At 55.7% G+C, this 25,945-nt stretch overlaps 1 protein-coding gene across 8 annotated transcripts in view; it reads left to right on the forward strand.

Moving 5' to 3' along the window:
- DIS3L2 (DIS3 like 3'-5' exoribonuclease 2) overlaps positions 1–20,712 on the forward strand; it is a 356,130-nt gene extending 335,418 nt beyond the window's left edge. For 7 of the 8 annotated variants that reach the window (XM_081261984.1, XM_081261982.1, XM_081261985.1 and 4 more), the window contains 6 exons: positions 14,149–14,332; positions 15,033–15,119; positions 17,560–17,707; positions 18,023–18,153; positions 18,291–18,395; positions 19,532–20,191. In XM_081261984.1, the coding sequence (XP_081118110.1) occupies positions 14,149–14,332; positions 15,033–15,119; positions 17,560–17,707; positions 18,023–18,153; positions 18,291–18,395; positions 19,532–19,894 (1,018 nt within the window). In that variant the 3' untranslated portion in view covers positions 19,895–20,191. The other variant, XM_081261989.1, reaches the window with a different exon arrangement.
- Positions 20,713–25,945: the final 5,233 nt, after the last annotated feature.

A 25,945-nucleotide genomic window follows, 5' to 3' on the forward strand; every position in this document is an offset into this window, starting at 1 on the left:
TGTCTCTCCGTACCTGCCGTATCTGTGCCTTTCTCATAGTTTCTTGGCATGACCCATGTCTCTTTCTGGGATTCTCTGGGTATTTGTCTCTCCATAGTCTACATCCCTGAGGGAGACTGTTATGCAGTCCCCTGAGCTTCCTCCTTGAGCCTAAGGCTCAACAAAACAGTTTTTAATCAAGGAGGCTTGCTCCTTTCCAAGACTTCCAGGAGTTCTAGAAGAGACTGTGATATTTGGGTCAGTCCCCTGTTAGGTGCACAGTGGGGCATGTGCCACAGCCTCCTCCATCTGTGTGCTGCTCCAAATTAGGCCCATTCGGATGCTGCAGGTAGAGAATGCCTCTGCCTAAGCACCCTCCCTTGGTACCTAGAGCCCAGGCCCAGGCCACAGAGGCCTTAGACACTCTGAAGGAGGTTAGCCCCCAATGAGACGCAAGCCACAGGATGACAGGTTGGGTCTGAGTCTGAAGAAAGGTGCCTGTGACTGTCACTTCCTGTAGCTGCCTGCAGGTGACCAGAACGGTGCTTGGCTCACTCTGCTCTTGGCTGTGCTCTCTGTAGGGAAGTGTTTCTGATCTATCCTCACTGCCACTCCCTGGCTTTCTGGGTCATCGTGGCTCTTCTTGGTGGTTGGGCAAAAAGCCTTTGGGGCTGAAGGAACTGCTGTGCTTGATGACAGACAAAGGCTATTGATGGCTATAAATCACTTAGCAGCAGCCTCCTGTACTGAAGAAGAACCTAAGGCATTGACTGTCTGTTCTGAGGGTGCTTCTCCAGTGGTGGCCTGGGAAGGGATCTCACAAAGTGACTCAGAGCCCCAGCTGAGTGAAATGGGAAGAAGTGGCCCACTTAGGCAGTGATTCTTAAATCACAGGCTGGCAAGGCTTGTCTGAGATACAGAACCCATATCACTCCACTGACTCGAAGCCCCCCACCCCAGGTGGCCCCCATGTGACCCTACGCCAGCCACAAGGATGGGCCAGGCACCACAGGGCCGGAGTCCAAGGTAAAAACTGAGGGAAACAAGGGATGGCCAGAGGAGAGTCGGTACCACACATGAGGGTGGACTGTGATGAGCGCAGGTCAGCAGGGTCAGGACTCTTTTCGGGTTGGCGACTCTGCTCTCACCACCCTAGACCCGATGCTGATTCTGGAACAAAGCTCTGAGCAGAGGCATGGTGCCCACCCTTCCATGGTCCCCCTCATGGGTGCCCTCACTTGTTCCCTGCCTTGTGGTGGGTATCTAGCTCCCTGTGGGACAGCTATAGTCCTTATACAAACATGCTGATGTTTGAGCCATCTCCTTTTTTTTTTTAATAACTTAGGATTGTTTAAAATGTTTATTTTAGGATGTAGCACACAGTAGCATGCTAAAATCCCAGTGGCTTGGGAGGCTAAGGCAGGAGGATTGCTTGTTGAAAGTCAGCCTCCAGCAACTAAGCGAGGCCCTCAGCAACTTAGCAAGATCTCAAAATAAAAAAAAAGAAAAAGGGCTGGGAAATGCTGCTTGGTGGTTAACTGCCCCTGAGTTTAATCCCTAGTACCAAGAAAAAAAAAAAAAAAGTTTATTTTGTCACATAAAGTGTTTTCTATGGGGTCTGCTGCACTCTGCAGTGCCATTTGTTTCTACACTAAATGTCACTGGCTTTCACTGGACTTTACAGAGCCCCTCCCTGTCTGTCTTTGCCTCTGCCCTTAACAGTCAGGGCCAGTTGTCCCTTCATCACTGTCCAGAGGTGCCTGGAACACACCCCTCCAGCCCAGCTGTGAGCACCAGGCCTTGGGGGTGTGGAGTTACTTAGGAGGGTCTGAGCCCAAGAGCAAGGGTAGCTCTTCTAGCACCCAGCACAATATCAGGAGCATTGGAGGTGCTCAGCAGATCCCAGGGACGCCTCCTGGGAGGGACAGAATGGGCTTTTCCCTCATATTTCCTGTTCCTAACATTCTTCTATTTTCAATAATAGCAGACTCTTGTCACCATAATTGAATATAGAGAATTTTCATAATACAAGTTGAGCAGCCCTAATCTGGAAATCCAAAATTTAGAAGTTTTTTGAGCTTCAGATTTTGGATTTTGGAGGAGCTTATCAGATTTTTGAATCATGTATTCTTAACCAGTAAAGCCTATGCAGATATTCCAAAACCTGAAGCACTTCTAATCCCAAGAATTTCAAACATGGGATAGCCAACCTCTCATTAATAATTAACATTTGCATAATTAATATTTGCATTAACAACACGCTGGACCCTGAGCTAAGAGCTTTATACAGTTGACCTCCTATAGTCTTTGCTGGGAGGAGGATGGGAGAGGCTAAATACCTCGCTGAGATACTCAGGTAGCATGTGTCTGGCCACTCCCTTCCTCAACCCTGGGGATTCTAACCAGACCAGAAAGCTTGTTAAAATCTGCTGCCTGCCCAACTCTGATAAAGTCAAGCCACCATCCAAGTGAAGAACCCTGCCCTCCTTGTACCTCCTTCCAGTTGAAGCTGGGCTAGGTTTCCACGGGGGCTCTGAGGCCAGTGCTGGTCTGAGCACCAGTAAAACTGGCCCCTAGTCAGGAGAATCTTCAGGAAGCCCTTATATTCAGAATCGTGTTACAAGCCAGATGAGTCCTTTGCTGCTTCCAAACCTAGAAAGCAACCCCTGGGAAATTCCCCAGAGTGCAAGGAAAGGCCCAGGAACTCCTACTCATGTCCTTGTGGATTGGAGGACCAGTCACCAGGTGTTTTCTAGCCCTGATGTAAACCTCAGTCCTTTGTTTGTTCAGCAAACTTGCTTTTTTTTTTTCCTCCTAATACTGGAGATAGAACCCAATCCTTTTCATTTTTTTATTTTGAGACAGAATCTTGCTAAAATGCAGAGGCTGCCCTCAAACTTGCCATCCTCTGTCTCATCTCCTGAGTGTCTGGGGTCACAGATGTGCCCACTGCACAGCTCCGGCAAACTGTTGGACACCTGAGACTATCAAGCACTGGGCAGAGCATGGGTTTGAGAAGACCCAGACACTGAGGAAGACAGTCATATAAACCAACATTCATGAGGCAGGTGACAGGGAATGCAGGGAGCAGGCTCCCAGTGACATGCCCAACCCATGAAGGAAAGGTAGTGCAGCACCTCTCTGGGCTGGAGCACCAACGTGGAGCCCTGCAAGCCCCATCCCAATCAAGGGCATGCAAGTGCTCCGAGAAGGTGGCAGGGTGCCGTCCTGCATGCGCAGGAGAGGACAGGGCGGATGCCGCTGTGCCATTGGCGCTGCTTGTGTATGTCTGGGGCAGATAGATGATGTCGGGGAAGCCCAGAACACTCTGGATGGGAACATATCCATTTAAACCACTCTGAACCTAGTTCATAAAACCATGTGTCAATATTTTTAAAGTCACATAACTAATGAAGAGCTCTGCCAGACTCAACAGACCGCATCCCAGTGGGTGATAAGACAAGTGTGAGCGCAGTGGAAACCACCAGAGGAGAGGCTTTTCTCAGTCTTCTGGGTTTCAGGTTTATAGTGAGGCAGCTGCCCTTGGGCAAGAGTATTCATTCATCAGGTCCTGAAAAATGAGTCCCAGTCACTGCACCTCCATGTTAGATTTAAGCAATAACCATCTACAGGCAAGTAAGAATTTGATCAGGGCAAAATCAGTGGGTCCCCTTAGGCCAGCAGAAGGCATCTAGGTTCTGTCTGCCAAGTTCATGTGCCCATCTTTCCACAGGGCTAAGCTGAAGAGAAGCTCCAGGAACCCTAACTGTGCCAGCCTGTTCTCTATTCCTGGGGTTCTGCTTCCACCCCCCAAAATAGGCCTTGTTTCACACTCACCATTTTCTGTGCAGCACCAAGCAAATCTGATTCCTAAACATTTCATCAGTACCCACTTGTGTTCTTAGACTCTTGAGTCCAGAGGTAGGGTCCCCCATCCTCCTTGCCCCAAGGCCTGGTCTGCAGAGGAAAAGTGGCCTCACAAGTGAGACGGTGAAAGCTGGACACAGTGGTACATGCCTGTAACCCCAGCTACTGGGAGGCTGAAGCAGGGGGACCCCAAGTTTGAGTAGAAGCAAATGCGCAGCACCTGTGCTTGTTCTGGGGCCGCTGTCAGGCTCTACAGGGCCGGAGCCCTGAAGATGGAGGGAAGAAGCAGCTTCGCACAGGGAGCTCGTGGCAAAGGGCTGAGTCCTATTTCTGCCCTGTTTACCTCATTATGCAGCAAGAGAGCATCAGAGGCAAAGCAAGTGTCTGAAGATAAGGCTTCCAGAGTGACAGTGACCCAACCCAACCAGGCCTGCCCAGAGTGGCCAGCCTCAGACACAGGCAGGGAACAGTTTTGGGGACAGGTTCTGTCTGCCCAAACATTTCTAGGCAAATGAAGAACCAGATCACAGTTGGTGACCTTCAGCTCTACAGCCCTTATAGAGGAGAGGAAGTTCCTTACTAGTCAGAAGGAAGATGGTAGTGATGTGACAGACCACCATAAGTCCCCCTCCATAGGGTACCAGTGTGGCCTCAGGAAGGCCCTGAAATGAGTCCCCACCTTCAGCAGAACCCTTGGTAAGGGCTAGTAAAAATCCTTGCTGCCTCCTTCTCATCTTCAGGGGGCTTATAGCAAGTGACACAGGATCATCTAATGTCCTTAGATGTCCTTAGCAGTGGACAGGGTCTGTAGTCCATGGGCTCAGGGAGTCTCTCCAGCTCTGTCTCCCTCTGCTCACATGAACGATGAGAATTCTGACTTGTTGTGAGATGATTTGGCTGAGTTTAGCACTGCACATGGCATCAGGCTTGCCCAGAGACACCTAGAGGTACTTCTGACCTCTGGTTCCAGAACAAGCCTCAGCTCTGCCCCAGGCCTATGGAGAGGAGGAAGGGCTGATGGTTTCCCAGGTTTCAGGAGCTCTACTGTGTCAAGGAAGCCATCTGTGCCCTACCCACATGGCAGAGTGTAGCTCACTCAGACACAGCCTTTTATATGGGAGGTTGAGGTGAAAATAATCCACTCTGCCCACCGCCTCTCAGAGCCTGGAACCCTATGAACAGTGCCCTGGGCAGGTCCCTAGGTACCCTGACAGCTCAAATAGCCCTATGTCCACCTGCCAGAGTGCCTCCTACCTGCTCCTCCCACCTATTCTTGGCACCCCCGTGGCCTGGGACAGCAGACAGATAGGCTGTGCAGGTGCAGTAAGCATCACTGGAAGCGGAAGCAGGCTGTCCTGGTGGTGACAGCCTGTGGGTCCTGTGGGTGGCTCGCTGCACCGTCAGCAGGGCCTCCCCTGGCCTGAGCACCTCTCTGGCCTTGCTATCGTGGAGAGCCCATTCAGACAGCTCCCCTCCCCTTAGCCTCTCTAGCCTGACCGTGTGTGCCCCAGACAGTGGCTTCATGCTCTTCAGAAGATCCCTTCCCCTTGGATTGACCAGAGCCATCCTGTGGGAGCACAGGCATCTCACAGACCTGCCGCTGTGCCCCACCTCCAGCCCATGCAAGTGGAGGCAAGGGTCCTAGGAGAAAAGGGTTTTCTGGAATGGGCAGAGTGAGGCTTGGCGTGCCTTAGGTAGGTAACAGCTCCTCGGCCTCAGGGTGGGAACTGGGATTTTGTATGCCATTCTAGATCAGGGTCTCCATGCTTCCTCCCACCCAGCACAGCCACTTGGGCTCCCCAAAGCCCAGGGAGGCCACCGCTAGGAGGTGCTCCAGATCTGGGCCCCACCATCTCTGGTAGAAGAGCTACATGGTCACCTTCTGTGGCCTATTAGAGACTCAGTTTCCTTCTGCACATTAGAACGGCAGTCCTTTCCTATGAAGGGGTTTGTGAGGAGTGGGTGAGAACACACACCAAGAGCCCAGCTGCATTCTGGTTTCCTTGCGACCATTAGTGACTTTGTGACAAAGGCCCTGCTGAAGGGCCCATTCCCTGGCATCCTTGAGGCAAAAGGCCTTTTCAGAGGTGAGCAAAGCAAGTCTCACTTTAAAAGCATAGCATCGCAGAACACCCCTCTCCCTTGAATGTCTTAGTGCCCAAAGACTAGTTTTAAAATCAGAGTCAGAGCTGGGGGTATGGCTCAATAATGGAGCATTTGCCTAGCATACACGAGGCCCTGGGTTCCATCCCTAGCACTGAAAAAAAAAAAAAAAAAAAAAAAAAAAAAAAAAAACTCCAAGTCACCCCCTTCTGAAGCCAGTATACTGGTCCAAGCTCTGTGCTTGGTCCAGAGCTACAGAGCCAGCTCCCACTGTTGGGGCATGAAAGACTCCCTGGCTGGGAGTCTCAGCGGGGCTGCAAAGCCGTTGGGGGCACTGCAGTGGCTCCCTAGCTCCCCCAAGGTGGCCGGCTTCTGTGTGCCTTAGCCACACCTCCTCTGGACAGCGGTTTCAATTCCAGTTGGGCAGCAGCTGGACTGGAGAAAGGCATATGTGTCAACACCATAAAGGAACCAGCAAACCCTAATTGCCCCCCTCTGTAAGGCCGCACAGCATACACTGCCACCTGGTTCTGCTTAGGGGCCAGGGCTGCTGCCCGTATGCAGGCCTGCCCCATGCCTCCATGAGCAGAGCCGAGCCTTGGGAAGATCACTGCTTAGTGGCTAGCTTTATGCTGACAAAGAACTTTGCGCTGTCAACTGCTGGGGCAAGCCCTCTCCCCCTCCCTACCACAGCCACTGGGCCTCCCTTTGGCAAGACCCTAGACCCTTACTTGGATGCCTAACCTCCGGAGACTTCCTTTTGAGCTAGAAAAACAAGTGGTTGAAACGTGCCTTGTTGCAGCAGGCCCCGCCTGCTGGACCTATAGAAAGGCCCTGGAGTGGGCTACGCCTCACCAAAGAGGAAACCTGGCTCCGGCCTCACCCACGGGGCCTGTTGTGTCTGGCTCCAGAGGCCTGCTCCTCTGGGCTTTTCCATGCCTGGGAAGTAGGCCCCATTCATTTCCCTGTGGTTTCACGGGAATGTCCAAAACGTTCAGCAGGTTGCAGCAAGCCCAAGAGGAGAGAGGTCAGTGAGAGGCCCGAGCTATGACATGGGTCACTCTGCCCAGAGGCTTGCAGCAGGGTGCATAGCCCAGCTGTGATGGGCTCCCATGGCAGTCTGCCTGTGGCCTTCCCTCCTGAGGTGTCCTCCCTCCAGCCCCCAGCCACACTGCCTGCAGCTCCCTCTCCAGGCCTCCACTTTCCAGACCCCAGGCCACCAGCTCCACCCTGGCCTGGCCTGGGAGGGAACAGCAGCAAAGATCTTTTAAAGTTTCCCATCCCCAGCAGCCCTCCGTTCCATGCTGATCAGACCACTGCCTTCCCATCACACCCCACTCCCTTGTAGTTTTCCGCCACATAAACTCAATTTGGGGCCGCTAGGAGAGCGGTAGGTCCCCTGTGAGGTGGCCACTGCCTCTGCCCCTGCAGGCTCCCAGCCCTGGAGAAGGGGCTATGCTCGGGTGCACAGCCTGTGAGAGGCCCAGCAGCTGCCTTCACAGCCACGGAGGAGCCTGAGGGCTCCCAAGCCCACAGCGAGGATGCACCCAAGTGGGGAAAATGTGGTCTTCAGAAGAAACGAATTGAAACTGGCTGGGAGCGATTCCTATCAAGTCTCCAAGTTAGCAGTTTTCACCAAAAGCTAATTGAACAATCTCTGTGAGTGGCCTAATTCCATTAGCATGAGACTCCCACAGAGTGACAAGTGCCCTGGTGGCTGAGGGCAGGAGAGGCAACTCCTGTCTCACTCTTGGTTTTGGTCTTTGAAAATGGATATATTTTCTGATTTGGGCAGTAGCCATGCCACTCAGTCAGTCCTGGCCTGGGTTAGCTCCGGGTCACTTCCAAATCTACGCTGTCTATTCCACGGATGGAAGGGGCAAGGGTGCTCCTCATCTGCTTCAGCCGGTAAAATGGACAGTCTTGAGAGGCCAGGTGCAGAGTGTCTGAGGTCTGAGGGCAAGACTGGAGCAGGCTGAGTCAGGAAGCTGGGAGCTGCCTCTGTGCCTACACCTGGGGACAGACCCAGGGGTGAGTGCCAGCCTCCCTCTGCTTGTCTCAAGCCACTGAGCTCCAGGAGAGGAAAAGAGCCAGCTGAGAGACAGAGCTGTCCTGAGTCTGAACCATGCCTACCTGTACCCCACATCTGCGCAAGGAGGTGGCCCTGACCCGAGGCCATGATAGTTGGCCTAATGGGTATAAATGCGACAGTTCCAAACACGCGCCAGGTTACCCACTCTGCTCCTGACTGACTGTGGCCCTGGGCAAGGCCCTCCCTCTCCTGGCCACTGAAGCACGGATATCAGTAAAAAGCCCTTCAGGGTGCTATAAGGAAACAGCTGACATGGGACAGCCCTCCTGTAGGGACTGTGGTAGGAGCAGAGAGGTGTGGGCGCGGTACAGGGCCTTGCTTAGCACACCCAAACCCCGGAGGGCCTCCTCACACTGAAGGGAGACACCGGGATCGGCTCCTCTCTCCTCCTGCTGGCCTCACCCAGGTGCTGGTGGGCTCCTGAAGGCTCTCACCCGCAGCCCTCTGCCCTGAGGGCACCTTCGGCTTGCTCTTGAGAGCCTTGCTCCTGCTTCTGCCACCTGCCTTTGTTTCCTGAACCGCTCCCCAGCTTCACCACCTTGGAGGCTTCCTTCTTGGCCGCTCCAGTGACCTTCCCTGCCTTTCCTCAGCCTCTCCACATTTGCCTGAAAACAGCCTGCTACAGCTCACCTTGCGTCCCTCTGGTCAGGGCCACTGCCTCTGTGCTCTCCTCCAGCTGCCTGGGCCCAGAGTGCCCCTTGTGTAGCACCAGCTCTTGGCCCTGGCTCGCTTCCTGCTGCCTGATTCTGCTTCAGCATGGGGCCCTCAGCCTCCATCCCAGCTGCCTTGCCTTTCTCTGGCCTGCCCCTGACCACCCCTGCATCGTTCTTTGAAATGGCCCCCTTTGTTCAGCAGCCTCCTTGGCCCCCAAAGGAGGACCAGAGGCCAGGGTCAGGTCTCCACCCAGGCACAGTTTGTCCTCCATTCCTTATTTCCTAAACTGGCCCAGTGCTCCCCCACCCCACCCCCATTCCTTTGTTGTTTCATCCTTCATGTAAAACATTTCCTTCCTCTGTCACCTCTTGGAATCAGTGTTTTGCTCACTGTCGCACTTTCTAGTGGATGAATTCTGGGGTCACAGTGCCACTGAGGCAGTGGGCCCTGGAGGCATGAAAACTACTGCTTAGGGAGTAGTATATTTGAAACCGATCGTTTTTCTGTTGGTACATTAAGTTCCCAGGGCAGCAGGAGCATATAATGTGGGGGACAGCCAAGTGGTACCCTGGGCAGAGTGAGGCTGCCTCTCAGAAGTTAAGAAAGCAAAGAAATAACTGCAGGGTCAGGCCTGCCAACTCTGGCTGTTTAAATAACATGCCACCATCTTGTTCAGGAAGTGGGGAAGCAAGAGCAGGAGACAGTGTGGCCTCCTCCTGGCCAGCTTTGGAAGTTGACTCAGGCAGGGCACTGGTATCAGCACAGCTGGGGCGAGTGTTTTGTAGGGAGAGCTGCATGCCCAGGTAGGAAGGCAGTGGTGACGGGGACCCAGCGCTCCTGACTCCTGAGCTGCAGCCTGGAGTGCCCCATCCTTGGAGCATACAGCATGTGGCCCATGACCAAGAGGTTATCACAGTCACAAAAGCCAGGTGCCATGATGAGGACAAAGGGAATATCCAGGGAGCACTGCCCTCCCAGTGAGTGATACCCAAGAAAAAGCGATGAGGGAGAGTGGCCTAGGGTTCCAGGCTTTGGAAACGACAGGGCAAAAGGACAAAAACAAAAAGGGCATAAGAATTCGGGACAGCTGGAGACAGGTAGGGGACGAGGAGAAGGGACAGTCAAGAACGTAGAAGCCATTGGGGCCTACAACATGCTTTTCCCAAGAGGAGGAACTACAGCAGGGACAGTGGGAGCTGCTGGGGGCTTAGCTAGGACAGGAATGTGACCAGGCTTGGTGTGAGGAGGGACCCAAGCAGGGCATGACTAGGAGCGGGGAGGCTAGTTGGGAGAAGGTGGCCACCTGGACAAGGGTGGTGGCGGCATGGTAGTGGGAGAGCAGGAGAGTCTTCTAGAAATCTAACCCAAATCCCAGAGTTGTGGCACCCAGACCGTCACATCATAATATGTGTAGTGATAAAGTGATATTTATTTAGGGCCATGCACTTGTCCTTTTTACCCCTGCCTGGTTGAGATGGCTGTCTTCCTCAGAAGGGGCAGATGTTTTAGTTCACATTTCAACTAGCTGCTCTCTGACCCCTGTTAGACACTGCCCAAATGTCCTCCTTTGAGACATGACGGACAGGTTTCATCTTTAGGTGGCAGGGATGCTGCCTTCAGCGTCTCCCTCCTCTAACGTTATCATATGTGCACATTCACTTCTTAAAGGCAAAGGAGTGGCCTTAGTAAAAATAAACAAACAAAGCAAACCCCCAGCATTTCGTATTCATTTGCGCTTATACTTTTGTCACTGTACACCTGGGAGACGCCGTTCTAGACGAGAGCCGCCTTCGCTGTGTGGAGGGGTGCTTCTGGTGTGTGGGATGGTTGTGTCCCTTATGCACTGTCTGCCATCAGGGATGAGGGCCTTGCTTAGCTGCTTCCTGGAATGAGAAGCCTCACACCTGCTCCCTCCCGCTTACCCCTTTCCTTCCATTCCAGGCCCCGCAGGCCCAGGGCACAGGTAGGGGATGCCCAGAGTGAGGGCTGAGGAGTTTGCAAACTGGCGTCCCTGGCCTTCCTGGCTGGCAGCCACCTGTCACAGCACAGCACTGCCGCAGACCTCCAGAGTGGTGGGGCCCCAGTGGTGGCGGGCTCCAGATGTTCAGCAGATGCCAGGCCTGGGGCCGAGCCCCGTCTCTGAGGGCTTGGCTTGCTGTTCTGGAAGGTGATCCTGGCTGACAGCCATTCCTGAGCCCCTATTTAGAGCAGTTGTCAGGCAGTTGCTGAGTTCCAGCTCCCCCTCCCCAGCAGGCTGAGTGATCTCATGCCTGTGCCATGCTGTCGCTGGGGGAGGAGGTGGCTTATAACTGAGGACAGGTGCCCAGAGCAGGGGGTAGGGTCTAGGCAGGACAGTGTGCAGGGCCACATCCCTGCAGCATGTTCTTGGGACCTGGTTTGAGACTCGGCTGCTGGTTTGTGCCTGCAGCACTGCATCCCAGGAGCCTGATCAGATCGGATGAGAGGGTTCTGCTGTTGGAGGCCCCTCAGCCACCCTGGACTTCTTCAGAGCCCGTTTGCCCACCTCACTCTCAGAACCAGCTTTGGCTCAGCAAGAAACAGTGATTGGGAGCCCCTCAGGGCTCAACCTCTGGACCTTGCACCACAGGGCTGTAGTTTCTAAACTCTGAGGCTCTTTCCTGCCTGAGAGTTACTGGGTTCTAAGCTTCTCCTGCCACGTCCCAGGTCCTAGGAAGGAAGATGGTGGATGCCCCCTGCTGGCCACTGTTTGAATTGACTGGGGATGGACTGTTGACCCCAGGGAAGGGTGTCTTTGCTGCCCCCAGATGAGAGCAGGGATGCCTACCCCTCTTGTGCTTCCCAGACCACTTCTGCATCCTGGGGTGCCTAGCCCCATTTTTCACAGGGAATCTTGAACTCAGAAGACCTCTGGCTGCTGGGGGCTTTGCCCGGTTCAGGGTCACACAGCGTAAGTGTGGGAGAACCAGGATTCTTAAATCCCTGGCTCTGCTAAGACCGACCACCTTCCAGTCCCCAGGGATTCTGCCAGCTCCGGTGCAGCCTGCCTGCCCGTATGCACAGGCTCGCCTGTTCTCTCCACTCCTCCTCTTCCCACCTGCAGGCATGAGGAGGATCTTAAGGACAGGCTTTGGGGAAATGGTCCTTGCAGCTTCCCTAGAACACTAATGAGCCTTATCGACACCCAGGGAATTTGGACTTACTGCTGTGCCAGCTCCCTGCTGGTGACAGTGGTGTTTGAGGCTAATGCTTGACATCATCAGTCTGTCTTGAAGAGAGTCCACAGGCTGCTGTCTTAATTCCCAGCCACAGAGGGAGGATGACAGGGAGGAAAGGTGGGACTCCAAAGGAAATGGAGGCCAGAGACACCAAGGGACCTGTCCAAGGTCAACCTCTGCATCCAGAGTTTTTACCAGATTATTGTCAGGGTTAGTCAGCATGTTCTTGTTTCTTTTCTATCCTCTCTCCCCCTCTCCCTCTCCCTCTCCCTCCCTCCCTCTGTGGTACCGAGGATTGATCCCAGGGGTGCTCTACTCCTAGTCTTTTATTTTGAGGCAGGGTCTCATTGAGTTGCAGAGGCTGGCCACAAACTTGGGATTCTCTTTCCTTGGCCTCCTAAATAGCTGGGATTACAATCATGTGCTGCCACACCCAGGCCACGTATACTTGTTTCTATACAGGCCTCAGGTGACTTGTGGAACTGTGCTTGGGTCCAGGGAGGAAAAGTAGTGGATTCACTGGAGAAGCAGATCCCCTGGAGTCTGTTGTCACTGTCTGGGGCCCCTGGCAGGAGCCCACTCTGTTCCCTGTCTCTTCCCTCCTATTCTTATCCTTGTCCTTACTTGAGACTATGAGAGATGAAGCAGGAACTGGAAGCAAGAGGCTGACTCTGCCCAGAGGGGATCTTTGACCTGTGGTATGAGGCATGGGCCACCCAGCACAGCCCTGCTCCTTGTCCCTGCCTGACCACCTAGCAGTCTTACTACAGCCCTGCTATAGGGCCATGCTGCCACCTACCGGCCTTACTCATGAAATGCAGCCCAGGGTCAGCCCTGAGGTTGCAGGTGTCTCCTCTTCATCCAAGGAACAGACTGGGTGCCCATAGGATTCTGAGACTTCATGGGAGGAAAGTCTGGAACTGTGCCTGGCTCACCATAGCAATGTCCTTTGAGTGGACAAGCGCATGAATGAACGAATGTGAGCACATGAAGCCTTTGGGCAGTGCTGGCCTGACTGAGAGCAGACTGTAGATTACAGGAGATGTTCCCAGCAGGAACTGGGTGGACAAATTCAAAGTCTAGGTATAGAAACCAAGCAAGAAGGGTCTAATGGTACTGGATCAGTAACTGGCCCAGGAGGGATGGAGAGGAATTGGGCCTGGCCTTCTGGGAAGGTTTGGGAAGGGCCAGGCAGGGAAGAGGACCACAGGGCATGTTGGCCACTGGGGTGGCAGGCGTGGGGGGAGGAGAGCGCAGCTGTGTCTGAGGGACAGCTGTGGACACCCCTGTTCCGCCATCCGCCTTCACGCAAGCCTATGGTCAGGTGCTGGCACCAGCCCTGACATGCGTTTGAGGAAGAGGATTGGGAGGGTCTGTGGCTGGTTCAGGGTCACACAGCAAAAGTGTGGGAGAACCAGGATTCAAACCACATCTCAGGAAACTTGGTGGTCAGAGAAGGTGCTTGAATGCGCGGGTTTTGGCAGGCACTAAAGGGCACAAGGACATATCAGAGGCTGGGAGTAAGCGGCCACTTGAAAAGCTGTGGCTGTAACCCAGTGGTAGCACAGAAGCTGCTTATTCCATGCACTGGTCTCCTACAGCGGAAGGGCCAGTGAGGCCTGACCTTACAGTCACAGCTAAGCAGTGATTCTCCCCACTCTACTCCAAGGACCTCTTGCTAGAGGGGCCAGGTGTGCCAGTGGGCACAGCCTCTACCCTGGGCCTGGGCTGCCCCAGGCCCCATCTGTTGGAGCACTCCCTTCCCCTTCTCTGTCATGAGAGCCCCTGCTTTTCTTTCCAAGAATAAGGCCAGATGATGAGGCTGACCCCACAACATTGCCCTCTCCTCCAGGAAGGGGGCTCATCCCAGTCCTCCGGCCGCTGCCAGGCCTGCAGAACTTCCTCACTGACCCCTCCTGCCATGGTGGGAGAAACCTGGGCTTTGACAGAAGCCTGGGGAAGGCAGGGAAGAGAGAGTCTCCCCTAAGCTGAGCAAGGCCCCAGCAGACCCTCACCTCTCCAAGGAAGCAGGCTTTCCCCATGCAGATGCCCTGGCACCAGAATTATCTGAGCCACCTTCCTGGAAGCTTCCACACTCAGGGAGATGGGTGTGAGCCAGGGGAGGAAAGAGAAAGGACTTGGAGGATCCCATTGACCGGGTGGAGGGAAGGTCCTCTCACACCAGACCTGAGGGTGCTGGAGAGCCAGGCGGAACGCCGCCGGCCTCCAGGGCCCTCCAGTCCTCCCTTCTCACAGGCTCGTGGAGGAGTTCATGCTCCTGGCCAACATGGCAGTGGCCCACAAGGTCTACCGTGCCTTCCCCGAGCAGGCCCTGCTGCGCCGGCACCCTCCCCCGCAGATGAAGATGCTCAATGACCTGGTTGAATTCTGTGACCAGATGGGGCTGTCCATGGATGCCAGCTCTGCGGGGGCCCTCAACGTGAGTGCTCAACAGACAGGGTGGCGGGAGGCCCTACCGGGAGGAAAGAGGAAGGAGGTCTAGAAGGCAGGTAAGGTGGTCTCTACTTCCACCATGGCCCCTTCCTCTTCAGCCAGGTCTTCCCACAGTGGGGAGGGAGAACTTGGTGAAAAGACCTGAGTCACAGAGACCCTGATGGCATGGGTCCCTCACCAGGACCCGGCCAAGGAAGGCCAATCAAGTATTAGCTGTGGGCCAGGGTCCTGGGGCCAGACTGGACTGGTCTTGGACCAAAAGGCTTACAGTATGGAAGCCTGGGATTATTGGAAGTCAAGGAGTGTTCCTTATAGGAGGCGATTTCAGGTGCTCCCCACCTGGAGCTAAGCATCAGGGGGCTGAGGAACCCAAGCTCTGGCTCTGCTCCCATAGGAGGGAGACTTCTCACCCAAGCCCCAAGACTAGGGGAGGCAGAGAGGTACTTTAGGTCAGAGAGCTGGGCATCAGTCTGTCAGGCCAGCCACCTAAATAAACATGGAAGGGCTAATCTCAGGCCCCGTGTGGGCCAAAGGTGATGGGCCACACCTCCCGCACCCAGCATAGCAGGTCTGGGCCCATGGCCAGCTTCCTCCCAGAGCTGGTATCAGATGGTCAACAGTGTTGGGCCTAGAACCTCTCCCCGAGCCTAACCACACTCACACAGGTTTCTGGGCTTCGCTTCTAGAAAAGTCTGACCAAAATATTTGGAGATGACAAGTACTCGCTGGCCCGGAAGGAGGTGCTTACCAACATGTACTCCCGGCCCATGCAGGTAAGGAGGGGACCTGGCCTCTGTCCCCACTCTCAGGAACACCCACAGCCCTGACCAGTGATCTCCATGTGCATACATAGCCACCAGCATTCCTGCTCTGCTCTGGAGACCTGCTGGAGCAGGCAAGGACCAGGGTGGCACTGAGGAACACTCCTGGGGGAGAGGAGGATGGCTAGGCAACACGTGGGACAGGTGACTAGCCTGTGCTGTGTGTGCAGGACGGTGTGCTCCAGTGCTCAGGAGCTGCTCCAGACGGAGGCTGGCTGGGGACTCCAGAGGGAGAAAAGGTCTCAGCACCCAACCAGTAGGGAGCTCATCAGGAGAAGTGCAGTCAGCCGTGGGCCTGGGCTCGTGTCTGCAGGCAGGTGGCTGCCTTTGAGGTAGACAGGTGGCTGGCTCCTGGCAGCCTGTCACCACCCTCCAGACTGCGCTTCAGCCCCTGCAGGGCCCAAGCATCCTGGGAACAGAGGCCATCCCAGTGGTCTGTCAGATCAACAGGAGCCGCAAATGCTATGGGGACAGCTCTGGGCCCCAGCCCTGCCTTAAGCAGTCACAGGCCAGTTTTCTGGACCCAGCCACCAGCAGATTCAGTCTGTTCCCCAGAGTCAGATGGCCTCAGCTACTTGCAGCTGATTTCCTGAACCTCATAGCTCTGCTTGGAATAGAATCACTTGGACCTGGCTGCCCTTCCCTTGGCCCCAGTCCCAAGTGTCTGTCCCCCACCATGCTCCCGGCAGCAAAAAGGAACTGTGCATGGTACCCCCCCGCAACACCTTCAGCTTGGCCAAGAGAAGACACAGCAGCCCCTGGGCCATGCCCTTGAGGGCCCTGTTCCCCAACCAGCCTCTAGAAACTGTCCACTCCAAGGTCAAGCCAATTGGAACTCCATGACAGATTCCCCTCCCAGAGTCACTGGAAAAGACTAGATTCTCCTGGCTTTGCCTGCCAGTGACCTCAGAAGCCACCTCCACCCAGGGATATAATGTCAGGGAGTGAAGAAGGGTCTGCGGTATTCCACTCTCCCAGCCCCGTGAACCAGGGCAGAGACAGGGGACGAGGCAGAGGGAATAGCACCAGCAAGCATGAAGGGGGTGGGGGAGGCTGGGTCTAAGTAAACTGCTGACATAGGACACCAGGGCTGCCCTGGAGATAGCTGGTGGTCCCCACCCATCCCACCCTACCCAGAGACACCTCCACCAGCCAGGAGGGAACCAGGGCCCTTTGTCCTCTTCACCCCAGTTTGTGGAACTGGGCCACCACTGAGAACAAAGGCCAGACATGGCTTGGATTGGAGGCTGCGCCCACCTCCCCCAGCGACTTGCCCCGGACATAACCCAGAGCCCAGCAGGTGCTGGAAGGGAAGCAGAGTTAGGGAGCCCAGCAGGTCACCGCCAGCTGTGCCCTGGATTCCAGGGCCCTTGAGCTCAGAGTAACCGGAGCCTGCTGTCCATTGGCCAAGTGCACAGGAGGGTGTATGTGTGAGCAATGGGGAGGGAGCAGGCAGGAGGGCCAGTACAGGCGGCTGTGACTTAGAGTCTCAGACAAGGAACCTGGTCACTTGCTCCCAGGCAGCAAAGGGGCTGTGTCCAGGATCCAGTCAGGCTGTGTTGGGGCCCAAAAGAGGTTCAGGGTGCTTCCTATGTCCCAGATCAAACCTCTGCCTTTAGAACTCTGATCTCTGTCTTGGCCCCATGGAGGCTCAGGATGGTGGGCTAGAAAACTACCCCCTTGGCTGCTGTGGGGTGGGGCATTGTAGGGCACAGGGGTGCCAGGGTGCAAGTGTGGCCCTCAACTGGGCAGGGATGAAGACCAAAGTGGTTGAGGTTGACCCAACCACAAGCCGCAGAATCCCCTGCGGCCCGTCCGGGAGACAGCACCTTGGGCTTGTGTCCTCCAGCAGAGACACACTTCTGCTCCCCTCAGCTTCTGCTTTTGCCTCCAGAAGACAAGTCTGCAGCCCTGGGCAAGTGTGGCCACAGGCTTTCCTCTCCCCCTTTGTCCTGACTCGGTGGCAGCCCCATAGACATCCAGGGAAGGGACCACCCTCCTCTCACTGTTCCTGGCAGGAACTCAGCAGCCACGGGCCCTAAGGAGGCTGAGCTCCTGCCCAGTTGACCTGGCAGCCACAGGACCCTGATGGGAAGAGGCCACCCAATGTCCTGAGGGTTCCCAGCACCCCATTCCCACCAGAGGTGGAGCTGGTCTGGGCAGCCTGGGAGGAAGCCAGCTTCTGAGCAGGAGAGGGGCCTGGGCGTACCCGAGCTCTGCCCAACTTTGTGGCAGCCCCTGGGGTCCTTTATGCAAAGTGGCCCCAACATAGCCTTACTCCACTCACCTTCCTTCTGCCTGTCACTTTAGTCTGTGCCAAGTGCCCGGGGCCAGACTCTGATGTCAGTACCCTCCTGGCCCAGCCAACACTGAGACCCGCCCCCTCCCCCAGATGGCGCTCTACTTCTGCTCAGGGGTGCTGCAGGACCAGGCGCAGTTCCGGCACTACGCCCTCAACGTGCCTCTCTACACACACTTCACCTCTCCCATCCGCCGCTTCGCTGACGTCATGGTGCACCGCCTGCTGGCCGCTGCGCTGGGTGAGGGTACAGCTTGGGGTCCAGGCAGGCCTGTGGGCTAAGGGCTGTCACCCCAGAGTGAGGAGGGCCCAGTGCTGTGAGGCCACACTGCTGTGACCATGGAGCCTCACAGGGACAAACAGCCTGGGTACAGGGGATCCTGGGCCTGGATGCTCTCCCTCTGCACAGGTGCTAGGGGACTGCAGTGGGGCAGCTCCAGGGCCCCTGCCTCTGCCAGCCCCAGCTCATGCCTGGGCTAGGGCCCCATGCTGTCTGTCACCCAGCATGGTTCATGCACGCAGCCCCCACCAGCAGCCCTGACCACCCTCTTCCCAGGCTACAGGGAGCAGCCGGAAGTGGAGCCCCATGCCCAGCAGAAGCAGGCTGACCATTGCAATGACCGCCGCATGGCCTCCAAGCGCGTGCAGGAGCTCAGCACCAGCCTCTTCTTTGCTGTCCTGGTCAAGGTGAGTCCACCGGCCTGACAGCCTCCCCTCCCTCTGCCATACCTCCACTCCTGGCTGCCTCCTCCCTGGAAGTCTTCGAGGTGTGACCGTGTAGGCCCTCCCTGGGAGGGTGCCATGCTGGAGCACTGTCCCCACAGGAGAGTGGCCCTCTGGAGTCAGAAGCCATGGTGACGGGCGTCTTGAACCAAGCCTTCGATGTCCTGGTGCTGCGCTACGGGGTACAGAAGCGCATCTACTGCAGTGTGAGTGTGGCCGGCTTGAGCAGGGAGGCAGGCGTCCAGTGGGGACCTAATACCATGCTCCTGGCCTTTTCCCCTTGCCTGTCTCCACTCCACTGCGGGGGTTCATCTGAATGTCCCTGGCCCAGAGCAGCCATTGGTAGACTCACGAGTGTGGAGATAAGAACACAAACTCAGGTTCCTGCTGTCGCCGTCCACCCTAGAGGGACACAGGCTGTCGGGTCCCATTGTCCCCTCAGCTGGGGCACATGGTAGCAGAGTCCAGAGCTCCAACCCCAAGCCCTAGCCCTACTGATAGACCTTTACAAGACACTCAGCTAGGCTCAACTGAGATGGGACTCCAGGCCAAGGGTCAGGCTAGGCCCCGTCCCCAAGACCTAGGCGCTCAGAGAATAAGCCCAGGGTGGCAGAGTATGTGTGTCTGGGGATGTTTTTGTAGGAACATAGAAAGGAAAGGCCAGAGGATGGTTCAGGAAGGACAGGTGCCTTGGCTCCCCCAGGGGTCTTGGTCCCCGTCCTGATGCTAGCTGAGGGGCCAGGCTCTAGCTGGCCCTGTGCTGAGCACCTGGCTCCTGTCCTGGGTTGAATCTCCTAACGTCCTAAGTGCCTGGGGGAGTCTGGCACACAGCGTGGAATGGACTAGCATTAATAACATAGAGCATGAGCAGAGTCCAGCTGGAAGTAATCAGGGCGCTGGTGCTGAAGTTCACTGAGCAGGATCGAAGTTCAGACCTAGGTCAGCTCTGCTGTTATCCACCCTCAGCCTGTGCTACCACACCCCGCGCTAGCAGGGGGCGCAGTCCACAGGCAGTGCCAGCAGCATGGGCGCACCTGCCTCACCCACCCCCAGCCATCCCTTGGCTCTTGGTCACCCTCAGGTGCTGAGTCAACCAAAGGTGGACTGGCTGGGCCTCCCTGAAGCTGGCTGGAAGTAAGAGGCCAGGGACGGGGTGGCCCCTGCTTCAGGTCAAAAAACCGGCAGTGGGGTGGGCAGCAGGGCAGGAGCTTCCTCATGACCAGTCAGTCAGAGGTGGGTCAGGACAAAGGGCCACCTCCACGCAACGGGGCCTTCCGGGGTTAAAGGTCAGGAGGTGGCACCCAGAGCCCAAGGCCTGAGGTGCTGGCATGTGCACCCCCAGGCGCTGGCCCTGCGATCCTACCACTTCCAGAAGGTGGGCAAGAAACCCGAACTCACGCTCATCTGGGAACCCAAGGACCCTGAACAGGAGCCAGCACGGCAGGTCAGAGCCCCCCATATTCCCTCTGCCCCGCAGGTCGCAGTGGGCCCTCTCCTGCCTCCTAGGTGTCCCCTGTGCCCTCATCTTCCCCCTGCCCTCCCTAGCACTACAGGCTCCAGGTGGGGCTTCAGGCCTCCATGCCAAGGCCCCCGCCACACCCAGGGCTCAGTTGGCCTCCTGACCCTTACTTGGAGACACCTCTGGGCAGCTCTCTGTCTCTCTGAAGCAGGAATTTTTAACTTGTGGGGTCCTTTGAGAATCTGATGGAGCTGGGGACCTTAACACCCGTGTTCGTGTAGAGCAGCTGTCACTCCAAGGCCAGTCCAGCTAGCTTGTCTGCCCTGACCCTCGGGAGCATTCACTGTGCATCAGCAAGGTGCACGGGGCTGCCTGGCTCCTGGTTGTCCCTCAACCCCGTGGCTGAGGCCTTGAGCAGCTGTTTACAGGGGTAACAGGAGTTTCGGAGGCTGAGGGAGTGGGCCTCCATGGCCAGCTGGACACACAGTGGTGGAGCTGGGTTTTGGCCACAGGCCCCTCTCTGTCCCCGCTTACTGGATTCCGCCACAGGTCATCACCATCTTCAGCCTGGTGGAGGTGGTCCTGCAGGCGGAGGCTGCAGTTCTCAAGTACAGTGCCATCCTGAAGCAGCCGGGCCCCGAGGGCTCCCTGGCCCTGGAGGAGGACGAGGACGAGGAGGAGGAGGAGGAGGAGGAGGAGGAGTCCCATGGTGCACTGGAAGACTGAATGCCAGCCCCGAGCCAGCCCCACCCCACTGGCTTTTAGGAATAGGACCTTTTGACACCAAAGGGAATTTTTAATTTGGTTTTTAACATCTCAGGGGTTTGTTTTTATTTTTTCAGTTTATTTTATTTTTGCAGCTCAGTTTTTAAATGATGAACTGGAGGGGAGAGGGCAAGGCTGGATGGAAGGCTGAGGCCTGGATGGCATTTCCTCAAGCAAAGAGGGCTCCAGCCTTCCCGAGAGGCCAGCCGCTTCTGCCAGGCCACCCACTGCCCTCCCCTGCCCAGGAAATGGGGGTTTTCAGCAAATCAGTGTCATGGAATAAAATCAAGTGTGCAGTGCTATGTGGCATGTGGGGTCCATGGAGAAGTGGGCAGCAGGGCCCCTGTGCACCCAGGGCAAGGGACTCTACTCAGGATCCACCCCCACAGCTGAGCTGAGCCACCAGCTCTGATAACCCCTGACAGTCCTCGGGTGATTCAGAGCTGGCTGCATGGCAGATTGATGCCAGGGCCTCATCTGGCTGATGAGAGATGTAATTAGTATGCATGACACCGAGCCACCCATCATCCATGTGGCTGTGTCCAGCCCTGCCCCCACCATTTCCTGTCTGCCATGGGCCCTATGTATCCACGGGGATGTGGGTCCTGTGACAGCCCTACCCCCATTCCTAGACCAGAGTCCCAAGTAGCCTAAGTCACACCCCTGAAGTGGTTCGGTGCCTCAGCACCTCCAGTCCCAATCCTGTGCCCTGGCGGTGCCCAGAGAGTGTGGGGACAGAGTGAGGCTGGGCCTGCTAGAGGAGAGGAGGGTCCTCAATCAGCCTTCCCAACCAGGAAGAGGAGTGGGTCCTGCTGGCCCTGCCTGGCCTCATCCCCTGCCCTGCATCCTGAGCTCCCACTCATCCCCCACCCTCTGGGACCCAGTGGCAGAGCTGGGCCATGAAGCAACCCTCTCCCAGAGCTGGCCTGGTCCCACCTGTGGACTGGAGAGTGCCTATTGGCCTCGTGGGGTTGTCAGAGCTAGGATGAAAACATGGCGACTCAGGCCCCTCTTCCACCACACTGTCCCCTGAGGTGTCGGATTAGCAGGCTCTTAGACCTTGGTACAGTGAATTTTCTTCAAAGAAAATTTCAATAGGTCCCTGGTAAGAATGTTTCGCAGTAACAGGACACTTTGACGGTCTGGGTGCCACTGTGCTTCCGCCATCAGCCTGGGCCGGCTGCCAGAAGGACCACAAACATGTCATCATTCCTGCCCTCCAGTTCCCCTGCCACCCAGAGGATGTCACCTCTCTGCCCCTATCCCCCGAGCCTCCTCCTGGAACCACATATCTGGAAGGAGGGATAGGGGAGGGTCTGGTACTTGAGTTAGAAGGCTTCTGGGTACTTCCCCAGCCCAGGCAGCCAGACCATGAAAGGTGACATTCCTGCCATGTCCCATCCCCTCACACTGCACCCTCCAGCACATACTCAGACCTGACACCTCCCCTCACTGCCCAGTGAAGGGTATTCAGATTACCCGCTCGGGGCAGATGCTGGGTGCAAATCTCCCCACAGTCTCGCCTCACTCTGCTGCCCAGGACACGATGGCACCTGGAGCCCCTGCCCTGTTAGACAGGAATGGGAACCATACCCACAAGGGAACTGGTGTCTGCCTGAGCTGGAGCAGCCAACTGCACCCAGCCAGGGCCCAGGCTCAGGTGCCAGGCCTCCACCCATCCCACTGCCTCCTGGGCTCACAGAAAATGGCTCAGCCTTGTCCCTGCACAGAAGCCGAGTCCTGTGTCTCTCTCATCCAACAGACATCATTGATCAATCTATCGTAGTGCATTGGTGGGCCAGATGTCCTTAGGTCCCGTGAGGGGACAGCCCCTTCCAAGGGTTGTTTCACAGTGACAAGACAAAACCTGATCCAAAAGCTCATTCTTTCAGCTGTCCCAAAGCACCCGTGTGCTGGTGCAGGCCAAAGCCTGGACTCAGAACGAGACTCTTTTTCTCAAGGGGCCTCCTAAGGTCACCATGGGAGGGAGCCCGCCACAAATAATCCCCCTAGATGACCAGGGACTGGCAAAGCTCGGAGGTGAGTGTATTTCCAGCTGTGATGGGTCGCTGCCAGCCTCCTGGACCCAATAGAGAAGGCACACGCCATGGACCTGGCTTGGCTGAGGGAGCAGAGGCCATATGAGGTTGTAGTTGGCCTCCCATAAAGGGGCCCACACCCTCACTGAGCAGTGACCTCAAAAAAGAACTGTGGGGGCTGGGGTTATGGCTCACTGGTAGATCGCTCACCTCACATGTGCAAGACCCTGGGTTCAATCCTCAGCACCACATAAAAATAAATAAATAAAATAAAGGTATTAAAAAAAAAAAACTGGTGGCCCAGCATGGAGCAGGCCTGCCCTGTGGCCTGCCCCTGGGCACCCTGCTTTGAAGGCAGGGCAGGACACAGCGTGGGAGAAGCAGGTGCCAGCACAGTGCCAGGTGCCCATAACAGCTGCTCTGACCACAAAGCAGGGCGCAGGAGCAAATGGCTGAGGAGGAGGAGGGCTGTGGCAATCCAGAACAGAGCGGGGCAGTTCAGCTGGCCAGAGGCAGAGGAGCACCCAACGGCTGACGGCATGAGGACAGTGCAGCTGGGAGAGCCCACGGGGAGTGCAGACCGAGCTGCCAAGGACAGGGTCCCCAACACTACTGAGGGGCCTTCAGCAAAAGAGGGAGGAGGGCTGAGGCTCGCCGCCGGTCAGGAAAGTTTCGGGAGATAGCATGGGTACCACAGCACAAGTGGATACTCAGGGAGAGTGGGGAGCCCAAGGTGTGCAGCGGGAGCAGGCCAGAGGACACCAGGCCTGGCCTGCAGGGACCAGAGTACTTCTAACCAGGAGTGAAGTGGACTTAGACATCTGAGGAGAGAGCATTCCAGACGAGGGGAGCCAGGGCCCAGGCCGGGGCTGTGACTGGGGCCAGATCTCCCTGGCTGAAGGTCATTATGGAGAGTATGAATAAACACTTGCTCCCACCACCCCCCCAGTGCCGCAGTCTGGCTGGGCACAAATAACTGGGGTCATGAGCCACTTGTAGGTTCAAACAGGAACTACTTTATTGCCTGAACCCAACGGGAACTCAACAGGAACCCCACAAGAACTCAAAAATAGCAGGCACCCGAGGCAGCATGAGCCTCCCCACTGCCGGACAGCAGAGGTTCACAGACACAACTGAATACACAGCTTGTTTCAATTTAGCATCATCCAGTTACAGCAATCAGTCATTATCTTAATAATTATACACAGCTTAATTATCATCATCTTGATGGCTCGCTGGCATTACTTCTCAACCACTCCTTCTGGCAAAATCCAGGTGCCATCCCAACCCAGCTGTGGCTCTCAACACCCCAGAGTCTCCCAAGGACAGAAAGGCTTATTATAAAGTATTTACCCCAAAGGGGAGTGAGAAACCAGGTACAATGGTGCACAACTTGTAATCCCAGTCACCTGGGGGGCTGAGTCAGGAGGATCCTAAGTTCAAGACCAAGTCTGGGAAATTTAGTGAGACCCTGTCTCATATTTAAAAGGGGGACTGGGGATATAGCTCAGTGGTAGAGCATTTGCCTCACATGTGCAGGACCCTGGGACTGCAAGAAGAAGAAAGAAGGGGGGAAAGGCAGGGGTTGAAGGGAAGAGGGGAAAGACTGCCCTTTGGAAGCCAGGAAATGGAGAGCAGGTGACTGGAGGAAGCCAGCCGCGGAGAGTCGGCCCCAGTTGTGCTGCAGAACCCTGGCAGTGGGTCCCTCTGGGCAGCAACAAATGTTGCCAGTGTAGGCCAACCCTCCTGCAGAGCCTGGCAGCTACCCACCTGACACTGACAAAAACAGATCACTGGACTGGTAAACCTCAGGGTCTCTGGGGCCATCAGGCCTGTACACATGTGCCCAAGAGATGCTGAGACCACCACTGCCCCCTGCCCAATCAGCCCTGAGGACACTGGTGTAATGCCAGATTCGTGGCACCCCAATAGACCTCCAGGAGCCAAATCTGATGCAAACACACAGAGTATTGCAAGCTTGAGTCTGGACTCACAACCGTTCCCAACGCAGCGGCCCCGGGGAGTGAGTCCCAGTCCTTTGTTCAGTGAGATTTTATAGGTTTTGGGGATACTCTATGTGTCACAACATCACACAGCAAATCATTTCACACCGGCGGGAAAGTCAAACAACTCTTAATATTGATTAGCACATTCACTGGTGGGAACAAGTTGGGTCCGGGTGATTGGTCAGTACAAGAGGGGGATTCCTTTGAACTGATTGTTTTAAGCCACGAGGGGAGTACGTGCTAAAGTACATGGTTTCCCAACATGTTATCAACCACCATAAACTACTGGGGGGTTATCTGTCATTCCAGGTATTTTCCCTGTCTCATGCTGATTGGAGGTTGCTATGGGTCCTCATCTAGCCTAACTGAGTCAGGGACACCTGGCTCTGCAGATCTCACCTGCAGGGAGATCCACTCAGCAGGGTGGGTATGTGCCTAAAAAGGCTCTGTGGGGTTTTCCAAGGACAAGGGTCATGCCCCCTTCCTTAGGACAGGCCTTGAGGTAGAAGCTGCTGTCATTTATTTATTTTCAAAAATGGAGTTGTATCAGTTTCTCACTGGCAGCCAGGCAGGAGAGTGAAAGTGTCCTGGCATCTGGGGTTCCCTAACTAAGGGACCCTGCAGTCCACGCCCCAGGGAATGTCTGTCCCTAAGCGCCTTTCAGGTACTCCTTTCAGGAACTTTGGCTTTGTCGCCTCCCGTAGTATAAACAAGCCCATCAAGGATGACACTCCTCCAAGGGAAACCTTCAGATACAGAAAAGCTGTGAGGAGAAAACAGGCTGTTTTAGTCAGCTTTTCCACCACTGCCACCGAAAGACTGGACAAGAACAATCTGAGCAAGTTCAGAAGCCTCAGTCCGTAGACGGCCAACCCCATCGCTCTGGGCCCAAAGTGAGGCAAAACATGGCAGAAGAGTGTGGCAGAGGAAAGTGGTAGGACGTGGCAACAAATATAGACCCCAAAGGCACACCCACAGTGACCGACCTGTCACAGTTACACTGACTCGGTTAAGGCTCCCATTACGCAATCATCTCATCTCCGTACTTTCCTGCGTTGTTTCTCACGTGAGGTCTTAAGGTACACCTCATGTCTAAACCATAACACAGACCATGCTGGGAGAGAAAAGAAAGTGCCAGATAACGAAGTTATCCTTGATATCCTCAAAGAGATGAGTGCACCATCACGAAAAAATGGAGTTCTCGAGGAAATATGCTGGACAAATGAGGGCTCTTGGGGTTGGGGTGGGAAAATCTAAGTGTCAGAGTAGAACTTTATTTTTTTTTCCTCAGTGCTGGGGATTGGCCCCAGGGCCTCATGCATGCCAGGCAAGGGCCCTATCACTGAGCCCCACCCCAGCTTAGAAACACTTTAAAAAATGCAAGTTCCCAGTGTGTGGCCCATGCCTGCTTCTCAGGAAGGATGTGGCTCTACAAGTTAGGGCACAGACCAAGGAAAAGGGAAACAGGAGTGGCTCCCAGCCCAGAC

This window comes from Spermophilus citellus (genome assembly GCF_964194105.1).
Source record: "Spermophilus citellus genome assembly, chromosome: 11".
Lineage (NCBI taxonomy): Eukaryota > Metazoa > Chordata > Mammalia > Rodentia > Sciuridae > Spermophilus > Spermophilus citellus.